Genomic DNA, 13,752 nt, shown 5'->3' with positions numbered 1-13,752 from the left:
TTCTAGGATTAAAAACAATGGTTTCATTAGGAGTGAAAAACCCACTCCTGGATTTAACAGCTTTGGAAGATAAGCCGTTAGATGAGGTAAGAAGCATGAAAGAATTTATCACCTACGTTTCCAAACTTATTTGACTTGCCACCCCTTGCCAGAAAAAAAGTAATCAGCATCCCTTGGCAATTAAAAACTTTTTTTAGAGTCATTTTATTGGGGGCTCATACAACTCATCACAGTCCATACATCAATTGTATAAAGCACATTTGTACGTTTGTTACCCTCGTTATTCTTTTTTTTTTTAAATTATTTTATCGAGGGCTCGTACAATTCTTAACACACCATACATACATCCATTGAGTCAAGCACATATGTACACCTGTTGCCCTCATCAATCTCACATTTGCCCTCTACTTTAGCCCTCAATATCATTTGCTCATTTTTCCCCTCCCTCCCCCCTAAAAACTTTCGTACCATAGCCCATAATCCCCGATAAAATGTACACATCTGTTTTTGCAGTCCCCCTGGGTTGTTCACAGGGAGGTGTTACCCATTTGGGAAACACTGATGTATCTGAAAAGTCCTTTCCTGGTCTTCAAGAATTTCAATTTTTAAATTGCTTTAGGTGCAAATGTCACACTTAAACGAAAGCAAAACAAACGGACCTCAGATGTTCGCAGTGACTTGTCAGAGTACTTTTCAGTAGTATCTTTCGCATTTAAAATTGCCTTCAAAAATGGAAATTCTCATATGAACTAGTAATTTGTTTTTTTTAAAGAATTTTCTACCTCCACTGTTGGCATTTCTCCAAGTCATAATGAAGACAACTTGTTAATGAGGCCAGCTTCACGCTTCAGCCTACACTTGCTCTAATGAATGTAGATCCATATTAAGGACAGAAAAAGAAACAAAATCATCAAAAAGGGAAACTATTGTATCTACCTCTTTCTCCTATCCCTAGGACATTTCCCTTCACTGGCATGCTTTCATTTTCTCACTCTTCTTAAAGCAGCCCTGGGAGTGCACGCCTTAGGTTACATAACACAAGGCCAGCAGTTCCAACCCATTATCCATCCGTTCTCTGGGACACAAGAGCGTTTCTGCTTCTGAAACCCGCAGGGGCAGTTCTACTCTGTCCAATGAGGTCACTGTGAATCTCATTGACTGATGGCAGAGAATGTGGGTTAGTATATTTGTGTTCCTTCTTTGGGTTTCTTTCCTGCTGGTCATAGAAACTTGCTCACACCCTTTTCCCCTTACATTGGTGCATGTTAATTAAGAAAAGCCATTGTTAAAATGTTGTGCTACAATCTAATTATAAATTACAGAACAATGTTTGATGCTTAGGTCAGTCAGTTCCTTGGTGACTTTTAGTCATGTCCTTGGTGAACCTCAACACATTACAAGTGTGCTTTCCTAATCATCCTAAGGAGATGAAGCTTATTGCAATGGGAATCCCCCCCCCCCCATGCTTTTTGTTGTTTATTTTTAAGTAAAAATAATGGTGTGTTGTGCATGCACTTTTGTAATTTTCTTTGTCTTTTGTTTATCAATATTAGTCTAAGCTAAAATTACTGTAATTGTTCACATCAGCTATAAGATGAAACTGGCCTGAATGCTGCTAATTTGTAGCCACTATTACTGAGTTTTCTTATAAAATGAGCATATATATAATAGTGTCAGCCTGCTACGATTGTGCGTGCCCCTGGTAGGTTCTAAGTGCTCAATGAATAATGCTGTTACCATTATCATCTGCATGTTGTAATGCCTGCATGCTGGGTGGTTTTTTTTTAATCAGTTTATTGGGAGCTCTTAACAGATCTTATAATAATCCTTAATCCAATTATATCAAGCACCACGTGTACATATGTTGTCTTCATCATTCCCAAGACAATGTATATCTACTTGTGACTTTGGTATCAGCTCTCATTTTCCCCCCTCCCCCACCCTTGTGACCCCTTGATCAATTATATATTATTATTGTTATATCTTACACTGTCCATTGTCTCTCTTCACCCACATTTCTATTATTTGTCCCCCTCAAGTGTGGGAGTTATATCCAACCTTGTGACCAATTCCCTTTTCTCCCCCAATACACACCACCACCACCCCCCCAACACACACACACACACTCTCTCTCTCGCTCTCGCTCTCGCTCTCTCACTCTCCCCCCCTCACTCTCCCCCCCACCCCCCACCCGACCCTCATGGTATCACCACTCCCACTACTGTTCCTGAGGGGTTTATCTGTCCTGGATTCAGCGAACTCTTATCTGTACCAATGTACTTACTCTGGTCTAACCAGATATGTAAGGTAGAACTGAAGTCATGATAGTAGGGGCGGGGGGTGTTCAAGAACTAGAGGAGTGTTGTGTGTTTTGTCAGGGCTATACTGCACCCTGGCTGAATGATCCCTTCCTTGTGGCCCTTCTGTAAGGGGATGTCTAATTATCTACAGATGGGCTTTGGGTCTCTACCCCAAGCCCGCATGGTTTTTCACTGTTTGGATTTGTTAACATTTAAGCAATTCCTTATTAGAAATGTGTGTTGATTGATGTTTGGTGACTCTTCTTTCAAAAAAAAAAAAAAAAAATCCAGGTTCACTTCCATCAAGGTGTTCCAGCTCAGTGACCCTAAAGGACAAAGAACTGCCCTTGTGGGTTTCTAAGACTTCAAATCTTTATGGGAGCAGAAAGCTTCAAAAAGAAAGCTTTTCTGCCAAGGAGCAACTGCTTTCAAACTGCTGACCTACATTTAGCAACCTACTCTGCCACCAGAGCTTCTCTATCCCCTGTCACCTCTTCCCTTACCATCCTCCAAACGTTGTACCTGTCCTGGACTATAGTTGGGCCCTCCGAATGCATCCTCTCTATTCCACTGCTGTGAATTTTATGGAACGCAGCTCCCAAATAACACTGGTCTATCTTAACTCCTAAAGGAGTCCTGCTGGTACAGGGGTTAAGTGCTCAGCTGCTAACTGAGAAGCTGGCAGTTCAAACCCAGCAGCCACTCGAGGGAGAAAGATGGCATTCTGCTTTCATGAAGTTTCACAACCTTGGAAACGTGGAGGCAGTCCTATTCTGCCCTGCCAGGGGTGCTGTGCGTCAGAATGAATAGCAATAGAGTTGTTTTAGCTTTAACCCCGCTGTGTGGGGGGAAATGCCAACCCCCCTCCAACTAATCACGGGTTCAGTAAGCGCAATTGTACGGTTGAGATATATAAAGATTATAATAAAGTCATAGAGAGGATGAGGGATAGAAGAGAGATTGAAATAATGGAGTCAGACACCTTTCATGGTAGCATGCTCACCTCGTGGATGGCCATGATCTTACCAGCCAGGTCGGTGCATAGCCTGGGCGGAGACGAGGTGGGGCAGAGACCCAGCAGGAGGCTGGAGGACCCCATTTACTGCTAACCAAGGGTTATATCTACTAAGGGGGGTGGGGGGAGGCGTGATTACAGGTAACCACTCATCACAGGAAGGGGCAGTACATAGGCATACACATCATAGGAAGGGGCTGTACAATAGGCATACACATCATAAGAAGGGGCTGTACAATAGGCTTAAGTGTGGCAGGAAGGGGATGAGCTTGGGGTGTACATTTGATAGGAAGGGGAGGGACTAGGGATATACATGTGACAAGAAGGGCGGACCCTAGATTCATGATGGTGGCCTAACCTTGGTCACCCTTCGGTGGGCTTGACCTCCCTGGGGTCTACTACAAGGAAATACTGTAGTCAACTACTATCCTTATCAGAAGGAGTGGGTCCTACTTATGAGATAAACAGTGGTGTCTGCTTGCTCTGGGTGGCTGATAACCCCTAGGGAGAATAACCCCTGACCTACTTTTGTTGACCTCCCAAGTGTATCATCATTCTCCACGTATAGCAAGCAGCTGAGTTTGGGATATATTTGGGGGAGACAACTTGGGAGAAATCTTTCTGTTTCCCACACCCCACAGTCCCAAAATCCTATCTCCAGCTGTTTGCTTGGTATTTCCTATTAAATGTTTATTCAGACATTGCACCTTAACATGTCCAGAATGGAACCTTTAATTCCTATGATTATAAACCGGTTTCTCCCCAGGTCTTTGCTATTGCAGTAAAAGCATTACCATGGACTTGGTTGCTTAAGCCAAAAACCCATAAGTCTTTATGATTCTCCCCCATTTCTCACCTCCAACATCCAGTTTATCAACCAATTTTCTACAATCCATCTTTGATCTGTCTGCTTCTCTGAAGGTTTTCAGACAACCTTTCACCTTCCTGTTTCCACCATCCTTGGTTTGGCGGCTTGAGTTAACCTCCTAACTGACCTCCCTCCTCTTTTTCGTTTGTCTATTGCTCATTCTCCCCTAGCAGTAAGTTACAAATTGGATCACAATGTTCTCAGTAATACTCTTCAGTGGCTTCTTTCTTTTTGGGTTGTTTTTTGTGTTTGTTTGTTTTTGGTGGCTTCTAATTGAACTTAGAATATAACCCAAACTTATACAATGCCCTGCTTCACTGGACCTTGCCTACTGCTACCTCAAGTTGGGGCCATTTTCCCTTATCATAAACCAGACCCCAATGGCCTCTCAGTTCCAAATGTTCTTTTTAGAACTTGTTGTACTTGATAATTTCAGTAATCCCTCAAAACAATGTAAGCTCTGAGGCAGAAATATCTTTAGCACATGGCAGATCTTAGGAGCCCAGGTGGAATTTTTGGGTAAGCAGTGAAGACTAACAATAAGGTCAGCAGTTCAAACCCATGAGCTGCCCCTTGCGAGAAATCTGAGGCAGTGTGCTTCTATAAAAATCACAGCCTCAGAAACCCTGTGGGAGCCATTTTGTCCAATAGGGCCGAGCTTAGCCTAAATCTGCAATGGCAGTGGGTTGTTAGGGCTAGGGTGTTACCAACTTTGTAAAATTTCAGTTCATCCTCATTGTTGTACAGCACTGAAGTGGGTTAATTAATTTGCTAGATTTACGTTAAGGTCTCTACATGGCCAAATGGCTTGAACCCAATGCTTGGTGATCTATTTCTGTTACTATTAAAACCAGGACACCTTGGTAGTTCTATTCTGTAAACTAGAAGGTCACTGTAGGTAAAAAGCAGCAGACCTGTTTTAGAAAAAATTATAAAAGCCAAAATTTGAGTTCTAGCTTTGCAGAGTGTACGGTCAAGTTGGGTTCTGTTCTTTCTTCACTGTGACCTATTTCTTCAGAAGATCAATAGTTACTTTTAAGAAAGGGGGTGTGTTAGTCTGGGTACTTTGGAGAAACAAATCCACAGCAACTCATGTATAAGAGAGAGCTTTATGCAAAGAAAATGTACATCACGAAAACATCCCAACCCAATGCTGCCCAAGCCCACAAGTCCAACATTAACCCATACCCAACACCAGTCCACAAAGTCCTTCACCTCACAAAACAGAGGCAATAATGCCGACTGCAGGAGGAAAGCTGAGTCAGTGAACGTGTAAGCATCTCAGCACTAGCAGGGGTCTCCACAGGGCTGCTCCAGCACCCAGGGCTGCATCGGGATAGATCCATGCGGCTTCTCCTTGGGGATGTCTTGTAGGAAATCCATCTTGCAAGCTGAAGCAGGGAACTGCTAAGGCAGCTGCACCCAGTGCAACCATCAAAAAACAAGAGACCCGAGAACTAGAAAGGCGAGGCTTCACCACCCATTTATCCCTCCGCCTTTCAACCAGACCCACATGTGATTATCGGCCAGGCTGGCACAATTAACTAACTCGGGGGAAACATGTAGAGTTTAAGATTATTTTTCCTTGTGATGCTAAGAGGAATAAGTAATAGTTTATAATTTTTTATGTGCAGAACATTAGTTATTTTTTAATGTTTGCCTACAAGTATTTAGCAATGCTCATGAAAATTACCGTATATACTCATATAAGCCGAGTTTTTCAGCACATTTTTAATGCATTTTTGTGGTAAAATTAGGTGCCTTTATTGATATTTGCGTCAGCTTATACTCGAGTATATATGGTCTTAGTCTTTTCATCTTGGGAATTCTTTGCATCTAATTCTAGGATCTGGGAATTCGAAGCATCTATTGCAATAGACAAATCAGAACATTATTTTTAATCTACTACTTTTTTTTCTCATAGGGCTATGGCATTTCTTCTGTGCCATCTACTTCCAATTCTAAATCCATCAAGGAGAATAGTAATGCTGCCATTATCAAGAGATTTAACCATCACAGTGCCATGGTCTTAGCAGCAGGTCTCCAGAAACAGTTAAGTACACATGCAAAGGCACAATAGCTGGACTTTTCCAAATATCCAAATGGAATTGTGGTGTTCTGCTTGTGGCTTTTTGACATTTATTTCCCCTCTCCCATCCCTCTTTGTTTTAAGAGAAGCACAAAATGAACAAAACGGTGAACCCAGCGGCATGGATGGGAATTCCCGAGATGCAGACTGCTTTCAGCCAGCAGTCAAAAGGGTAAGGGCAAAAGTCTGGACCAGTTAGGACACATATTTCTCCACTGCCTTATACAACTACTAGTGCTTTATGCTAACTCATCATTGTTGCATATAACTTCATTCTTCTGACCCAGCTACTCAGTATTCAGATTAAACTGGAGCCTTCTAAAGAGGACTCCTCGGAAAAAATTGAGGAGCTGATACCAAGGGCTCAAGTAGAAAGCGAATGATTTGAGAATGATGATGGCAACATATGTACAAATGTGCTTGACACAATGGATGAATGGAATGTGATAAGAGTTGTACGAGCCCCCAATAAAATGATTTTTAAAAAATAAATAAATAAAAGAGGATTCCTTAGCGTGACTTGCCATTCAGCTTTCAAGTAATCTGTCCCTATTATTTCAGAGCTAGAAATATCTTCACATTAAATCTTGAAGAATTCATATAGAATGGGGAGTATGGACAGAGAGAGGTATCTACTTGGACATTTCTTACTTCAAGTGTTTGTCCTTTCTCCTATTTCAAAATCAAATTATAGTAAAATGTGCTTAGAAAGCCATTATGTCTAAAAATATAGCTAAAAATGATAATAGCTATTAAAAATAGCTAAAATACTGCTGCTTAGTATTTAATACTTCCTAGTATTATAGATCAAAATATTAAATGTTTATGCCTTTTTATCTATCAGCTTTCTACTTGTGGACATTTAAAGATGTGCAAAGATATAAATATACATCTTCATTGCAGTATTAGAAATAATATCCAAGGTACATGTGTATAATTCAAGGGACACCTGATTTTGTAAAGTTTAATGCCCCTAATAACCTGCAGGATTAATGATAAATTAAGTAAAAGTACACAAAATGTTATAAACTGTAATACTACATTTTTTTTAAGTATTCGAAATTTTAACGGGCCTTCAAAAGAATATGCTAAATGATTATATTTTGGTAAAGAGATTATGGCGGCTTTTAAATTTTCTGCTTAAAAAAATAAATAAAATTTTCTGCTTGATATGTTTCAGTAGTTAAATGTCATTAGTATTTTTAAAGTGTTATTTAAAAAATGAAGCAATCTCAGAAGTGATGCTTTTTCAGTACTGTTGTATTAAAGTACTCCACTCTTGGTTGTGAAAAAATTTTCAATAATCTTTTTTTCTCTCTGAATTTTCATAAGAGGTGCTAGCCTTAAATAATCTTTCAAATCAATAATTAATTACAAAGATTACGTAGAACTCTGTTCAGAAGTCTTAGTGAAAGGGTCCATGTGCTTACGGAACTTGTGATTTAGTCTGGCATAACCTGACTAGTCGTGGCAGAAGTCGAGGTTTTGGACTTGCACTATTACGGCCGCTGAGTGGGGGACGTACGTCTTAGGGAAGAGAGCAGCAGTGCAGACGTGATGTGCTTGGAGTTGGGTGGCACGTATTGACTTGAAAGAATATGTATGACTGACTAAGTAAAGTAAGGTTGATTGATGTGTTAGCCTTTGGCTGCCATGCTGAAGCTCTAGGTTTGTTCCTATACTGTACAGGAACTATTTGGACATAAACTTTGAGCAATCCAAAATAGTAAGTTTCACATTGATCTTTTTGAAGTACATTTAGTAACATACGTGTTTTTATGAAAGCTTGATGGGTACAAATGAAAATTGACAAATGAAAAGAATTTCATAGTCATGTAAAGGATATATGAGGGGTACCAAAAACACTGAATTGCGCTGAGTGGAGTGGTGTTTTTATGGTACGCATTTTTCACGCTAGGCAAGCATCAAGCAACTCCCTGAGTTAGTGTACCCAGTGGCGTCGCCTGGGAAGGGGAGTGTTATCTCTGGTCACAGCGAATTTTTTTGTAAAAGCAGTTTCGCTCAAACCTCCATTTTTGTGATGGCCACTTTAAGAGAACAACGAGTAGCTGTGAAATTTTGTTTCCTGCTTGGGAAAAATGCTGCAGAAAATGTTGTGAAGTTGAACAGGGCTTACAAGGACAGTGGTATGGGGAAAAGTCAAGTGTACGAGTGGTTTTTTCATACCAAAAAAAGTGAAATGCCAATTGATGACAAACATCATTCTGGATGTCTGTCAGCTTCCCAAAATGTCAACTCATAGTGCATTTGGAGTTCGTTCCACCAGGTCAGACTGTTAATCATGCTTTCTATTTAGAGGTTCTGAAAAGATTGCATAACATTGTGTGGCAAAAAAGTCCTGATTTGTGGCATATAGGGGACTGGTTTTGCCACCACGACAATGCACCTGCTCACACAGCCATCTCAGTGCACCAGTTTTTGGGAAAAAACAGCATACTTTTCTTAACCCACACACCTGATCTTGCTCAGTGCGAGTTCTTTTTGTTTTCCCAAATGAAGAGGGACATGAAAGGACAGTGATTTGATGATGTAGAAGAGAGGAAGAAAAAAGTGAGGGAGGTGCTGTCAGCCTTTCAAACAGATGAATTTGAAACATGTTTCCAAGATGGAATCGCAAATGTCACAAATGTATTAAGTGTAATGGAGAGTACTTTGAAGGTGATAAGGTTGTTTGTATTAAATACATAGCTTTTGGGGGGGGGGGGATGTGCTTTTTGTTTTGTTTTGGACTACCCCTCGTATTACAGAATTGATTTTTAAAAATACTTGTGTATTGTCTTGAAGTGACTTAAAATTACTGTGTTTTTATTAAAAAGTTATATACATCTAAGCAATTTGTTTACTAACACAGAAGAAGACAAATTAGTAAAACCAGAAGTACACCCAGACACTGAGAAGAATTGTTGCTAAACATGGCATTTCAAAATTGGTGGGGAAAGACAGTATTCCACAAATGATGTCAGAATGACTGGTTCATCATGCAATAAAAAGAGACAGCTTACTTACCTTATCCTTATTCCAAAATAATTTCAGGCGGATCCAAGCTTTTAGCAAAAAAGTTTTAAAAAAAATTTTTTTAAATAAAAGACTGGTAGCTTTTTATAGTTAAAATTTTAAAACCGTCTGGAAAAAAAATAATTTGTAACATAATAAAGAAATAAGTTCCTTAAGAATTTCAGAATTTCTACAACCCAATCCTTCCCAGCCACCCCTAAGACAGGTACATCCATTAGAAAATTGTAGAAAGTGTGACTAAATTGTTAATTGGGGGTAAAGCAGTAAGATAAAAGGCTCAACTACCAGATTGGCAATAATTAGAAGGTCAGTAATAATTAGTGTGGTGGAACTGTGGGAAAACAGGTACTCTTCATAAATACATGAGTCTATTAATTGGTTTGGTTCTGTTGTTTTCATCTCGAGACAGTTGGGCTCATGTGGGAAGACTTTGTTTTATACCCTTCTGTAGCTTTATGTGTGTTTTTTTCCCCTGTCATGTTCATTATCTGTGTCAGGTACAGTTACTGACAACTGGTGTTTTGTTAATTGTAGGCAAAGTTGCAAGAGGCCATTGAATATGAAGACTTGGGAAAAAATAATTCCATAAAAACAATTGCTCTAAACCTTAAGAAGTCCGATAGGTAAGTTTAGATTAATTTGAACCAGAATACAGGGGTACCGCCGTCCCCGTCCCCGTCCCCCCCCCAAGATATAAAAAGAAAGAAAAAAGAACACAGCAAAAAGCTCTGCTGGGCGAAGCTTACATACTACACATTTTTCTTGCTAGGCAAGAGTGAAGTCGCAGATTCGACAGATGTGTTAGTGTAATGTAGAGTACTTTGAAGGTGATATGTAACAGCTCTGTGCAGAATATATTCCGAAAGTTTAAGTGTTTGTATTTTAATCATTTTATCATTGTGCGCCTCAGACAAGGATCCTAAATGATCAAAGTCAAGAAGATAAAATTTAGATCATTATGTTAGAACCTTGTAAAATTATTTCATTCTCGTTATAGTGTTTTGTTTTAGAAAACTTGATAGTGATCACTGTGTTTGAAGGCAGATGTTGCGCACCTTTATTTTATGTGATTGGTCATTTCTTCTGTGTTGACCTTCAGGTATTATCATGGTCCAACTCCAATCCAGTCACTACAGTATGCAACAAGTCAGGACATTATTAGTTCTTTTCAAAGTATTAGACAAGAAATGGAAGCTTACACACCCAAACTAACTCAGGTAAGTAACAGGTACTCTTTGGAGACCAGAATTTCCATAGTTCCTTCTTCAGCTTATAAGCAAAATCAGATTGAATTATACAACTGATCTTTTCATTAGACTTAAACACATATTTGTGCTAAATAAATTATACTTTCAGTTTTAAAACCAAACCCACTACCCTCAAGTCTGTTTGACTCATGACACCCCTCTCAGGACTGTAAAGCCTTATGGAATCAGATAGCCGTCTCTTTTGTCCACACAGCAGCTTGTGGGTTCAAACAGCCTAGAGCTTTTTCTGCATCACCGCGGGTGTTTCCTTAGCAGACAAAGCTAGTAAATGTGTGTGTGTGTGTGTGTGTGCGTGCACACACAATTAATGGAGTTATTTCACCACTTCTTTCTTGTCCTAGCACCAAAGTAGACCCTCTTAACTCTTAAATCATGGTCAATTTTAAGTACTTTACCTTTATTTTTTCACAGGAAAAAATAAAGTTATCTGTCCTGTTACTGGTGCCTGGTGGCAATTTGGTGGCTCCTGGATAAGCTCAGCCACCAGTGGAAGGGGTATAGGGATAAAATAAAGTGAGCTTCCACGTGATCTTGATTTGCGATGGTGTGTGCCATCTCCCTGATGGTAGCTTATTTTCCTTAGTCCAGCTCGCTCACACACAGGCTGTGTGCTCATGAAACTCTCACTTGTGCTCAAACTTCTACAAATGATTTTCTCAAGTAGCTGAAGTCCCTGGCACTTAGTAGTTTTCCATTAAATTAGTAGGTGGGTTATGTCCCTAAATATTGATAGTCAATATTGTTTCCAACATGTTTCTGCTATTTGGATTTTTCTTTTTCTTTTTCCCCCCAGTTTTCTAACTGCGATCAAAGGTACATGTTAAAGTATGTTCCTTTACCTTGAGTTATAAGAATTTGAGTGGCTCCATGGGATAAAGATGTAATGATATACTTCTGTGGAAAATACAGCCTTGGGGACCCTGGAGGGTAGTTCTGGTCCATAGTCACTGAGCCAGAAGCAACACTAGCAAAGTATGTGGATTTGACAGGTGCTGGAAGACTTGTGGTTACTTTATTTCTAGACAGATTGTAGCCTAATGCAAAGCAGTTCACTCTGGTTGCTATAAATGATGTGCAGCAAGACTTGCATGTTTTAAAATGTTGCAGTAAAACTGAAATGTTGAATAAGATGCCAAAAGTGAAAAAATGAAAGCCGTTTCTGTGTTTTATTTTCTTTCAGGTTCTCTCAAGTAGTGCTGCTAGTAGTACCATCACAGCCCTGTCACCTGGAGGAGCCCTTATGCAGGGAGGGACACAGCAAGCCATAAACCGTACGTGCGGACCACTTGTGCTGTCAGAGCTCTAGGAGCAAGTTCGGAGGGGTATTTATTTTGAGGTGGTTGCGGGGGGGATTGTTCTCCCCTTTGGAGTATTTCTTGGATCTATAGAGGGAGATATTTGTGTTTACCTATCTGGACACTGAAATATATCTAGATAAAAGCAGTTTTCAGAATCGTTTTATGGTTACAAACTGTCACCTTGTTCTAGTATATCATAGCAATATTGTATTGTGGCTCTTTTCTCCTCCCATACCTGTTAGAACAGATCAAGGAACCTGAAAGTTTCTCAGAAATCCCAAGGGTATGACTGGACTATAGAATGGTCTGGTGTCTGGATTAGGTCCTAATAAAATTGTTTGAGAGGAGGTGGGGGCGGGGTTTATTATCGTTAGTTATCACATCAATAGAAAGTAAAATTAAATACCATTATCCCCCAGAAAAATCCCAAGGAATTTCAAGTTCTGTGATCTCAGCCACAGAATCAGTGATTTACATCAAAGTTGCTTGTCTTCGTTTGTCATATGTCAAGGGTAGTGGTTCTAGATTTAGCCTCTTTGAGCGGTCATTTTTCAGAAAGTATGCTCCTGTGATACTAGCTTTCGTCCTGTGGGCCTCTTCCATTGCAGAGATGGTGCCAAATGACATCCAGTCTGAATTGAAGCATCTGTACGTGGCTGTTGGAGAACTTCTGCGGCACTTCTGGTCCTGTTTTCCTGTTAACACACCATTCCTAGAAGAAAAGGTCAGCCTCCGTTCCGGGCAGGCTGCCTGTGGGGGTGCCTGTGGGTGCTTGCCATCCAGTCAGCACCCACTCACTGTGACCCTGAGAGGGCAGGGCCGAGGGTTTCCCAGGCTGCAGCCTTGGTGGAGCAACTCGAGGGCTCAAACTGCTGGCTTTGGAATCAGCAGCCACCTTCACCTGGTGCCGCTGTGGTTATTTTGTGTAAATTGGTTAGGTCTCCTTTTGAAGCTTGATTTTTTTTTTTTTTTAACCCTCTATTGAAGCATGGACTTTGCATTTCCCATAAACTTGGCAGCATCCGTGAGCAGTCATTGATTATTTTCCATTTTATAACTGAGGAAACCCATAGTCCAAACCCATCCCACAATAGGGTCCCACGGCTTTAGACTTGAATCTACCTCCATGTACCATACAGAGTTGTCCAATCATCACCACAACCATTTTGTAATGGGGAACTAATAATCAGTTAAATGTGTACAGTAATGAGCAGAGAATGAAGAACATGATCCAAAATTGGTTGTGGTACATGGATCATATGTCCAAAAAAACTGTTACCAGGGGGATAGGGTACAATACTTTTGGAATGCCAAATAATAATAGTCACACACTAAACGACTTAACAGGCAGTTTTCTTAAAGAATGTTAGTGGCCCAGTAAGTCGAAGGTAATGTTCAGGACCCTAATCATGGTCAAGTAAATTCTTCAAAGGTGTAATGAGGAAGCATTTTTCCCTTATGTGCAAAGGAATGAGAAACAGTGATGGGGGTGTGCCGAGTCGCCAAGAACTTTTGCTTACATGACTGGCACCATCTTTCTTTCAGGTGCTTTGGCCCAGAAATGCAGCATTTCTGTATTTCCCCTAAAGAAATATTGAATAAGAATGTGTGTAAATAATTAGCCATTGAGATGTCTTGGATAAAAGAAAGTTGAGAAATGACCCAAGTTCCTATCAGAAGCAGATTGGTTGAGACGTGTTCGCTATATACATGCATTGGAATATAGATAATATTTACTGACTAAATGAAATTTTAAGATAACAGTAATTTTGTATTGGTGTATACGTTTTTTTCTGACATGCACAAAAGAATGAATATGATTTATGAGCTTAAGCATTAACAGCATGAATTCTTTTTTTTTTTCCGGTTATTTTTTTT

General features: G+C 40.0%; 1 protein-coding gene across 1 annotated transcript in view; it reads left to right on the top strand.

Moving 5' to 3' along the window:
- GTF2H1 (general transcription factor IIH subunit 1) overlaps positions 1-13,752 on the top strand; it is a 35,120-nt gene that overhangs the window by 14,453 nt on the left and 6,915 nt on the right. Inside the window, exons 7-13 of the mRNA XM_004711584.2 lie at positions 7-86; positions 6,108-6,235; positions 6,357-6,444; positions 9,843-9,931; positions 10,408-10,525; positions 11,757-11,847; positions 12,483-12,598. Coding sequence (XP_004711641.1) covers positions 7-86; positions 6,108-6,235; positions 6,357-6,444; positions 9,843-9,931; positions 10,408-10,525; positions 11,757-11,847; positions 12,483-12,598 — 710 coding nt within the window. The remainder of the gene's footprint in view (positions 1-6; positions 87-6,107; positions 6,236-6,356; positions 6,445-9,842; positions 9,932-10,407; positions 10,526-11,756; positions 11,848-12,482; positions 12,599-13,752) is intronic.

The sequence above is a fragment of the Echinops telfairi genome, unplaced genomic scaffold (assembly GCF_000313985.2).
Source record: "Echinops telfairi isolate 266 unplaced genomic scaffold, ASM31398v2 ScPeMD7_60;HRSCAF=208, whole genome shotgun sequence".
Lineage (NCBI taxonomy): Eukaryota > Metazoa > Chordata > Mammalia > Afrosoricida > Tenrecidae > Echinops > Echinops telfairi.
This window is presented reverse-complemented; position numbering and strand designations above follow the sequence as displayed.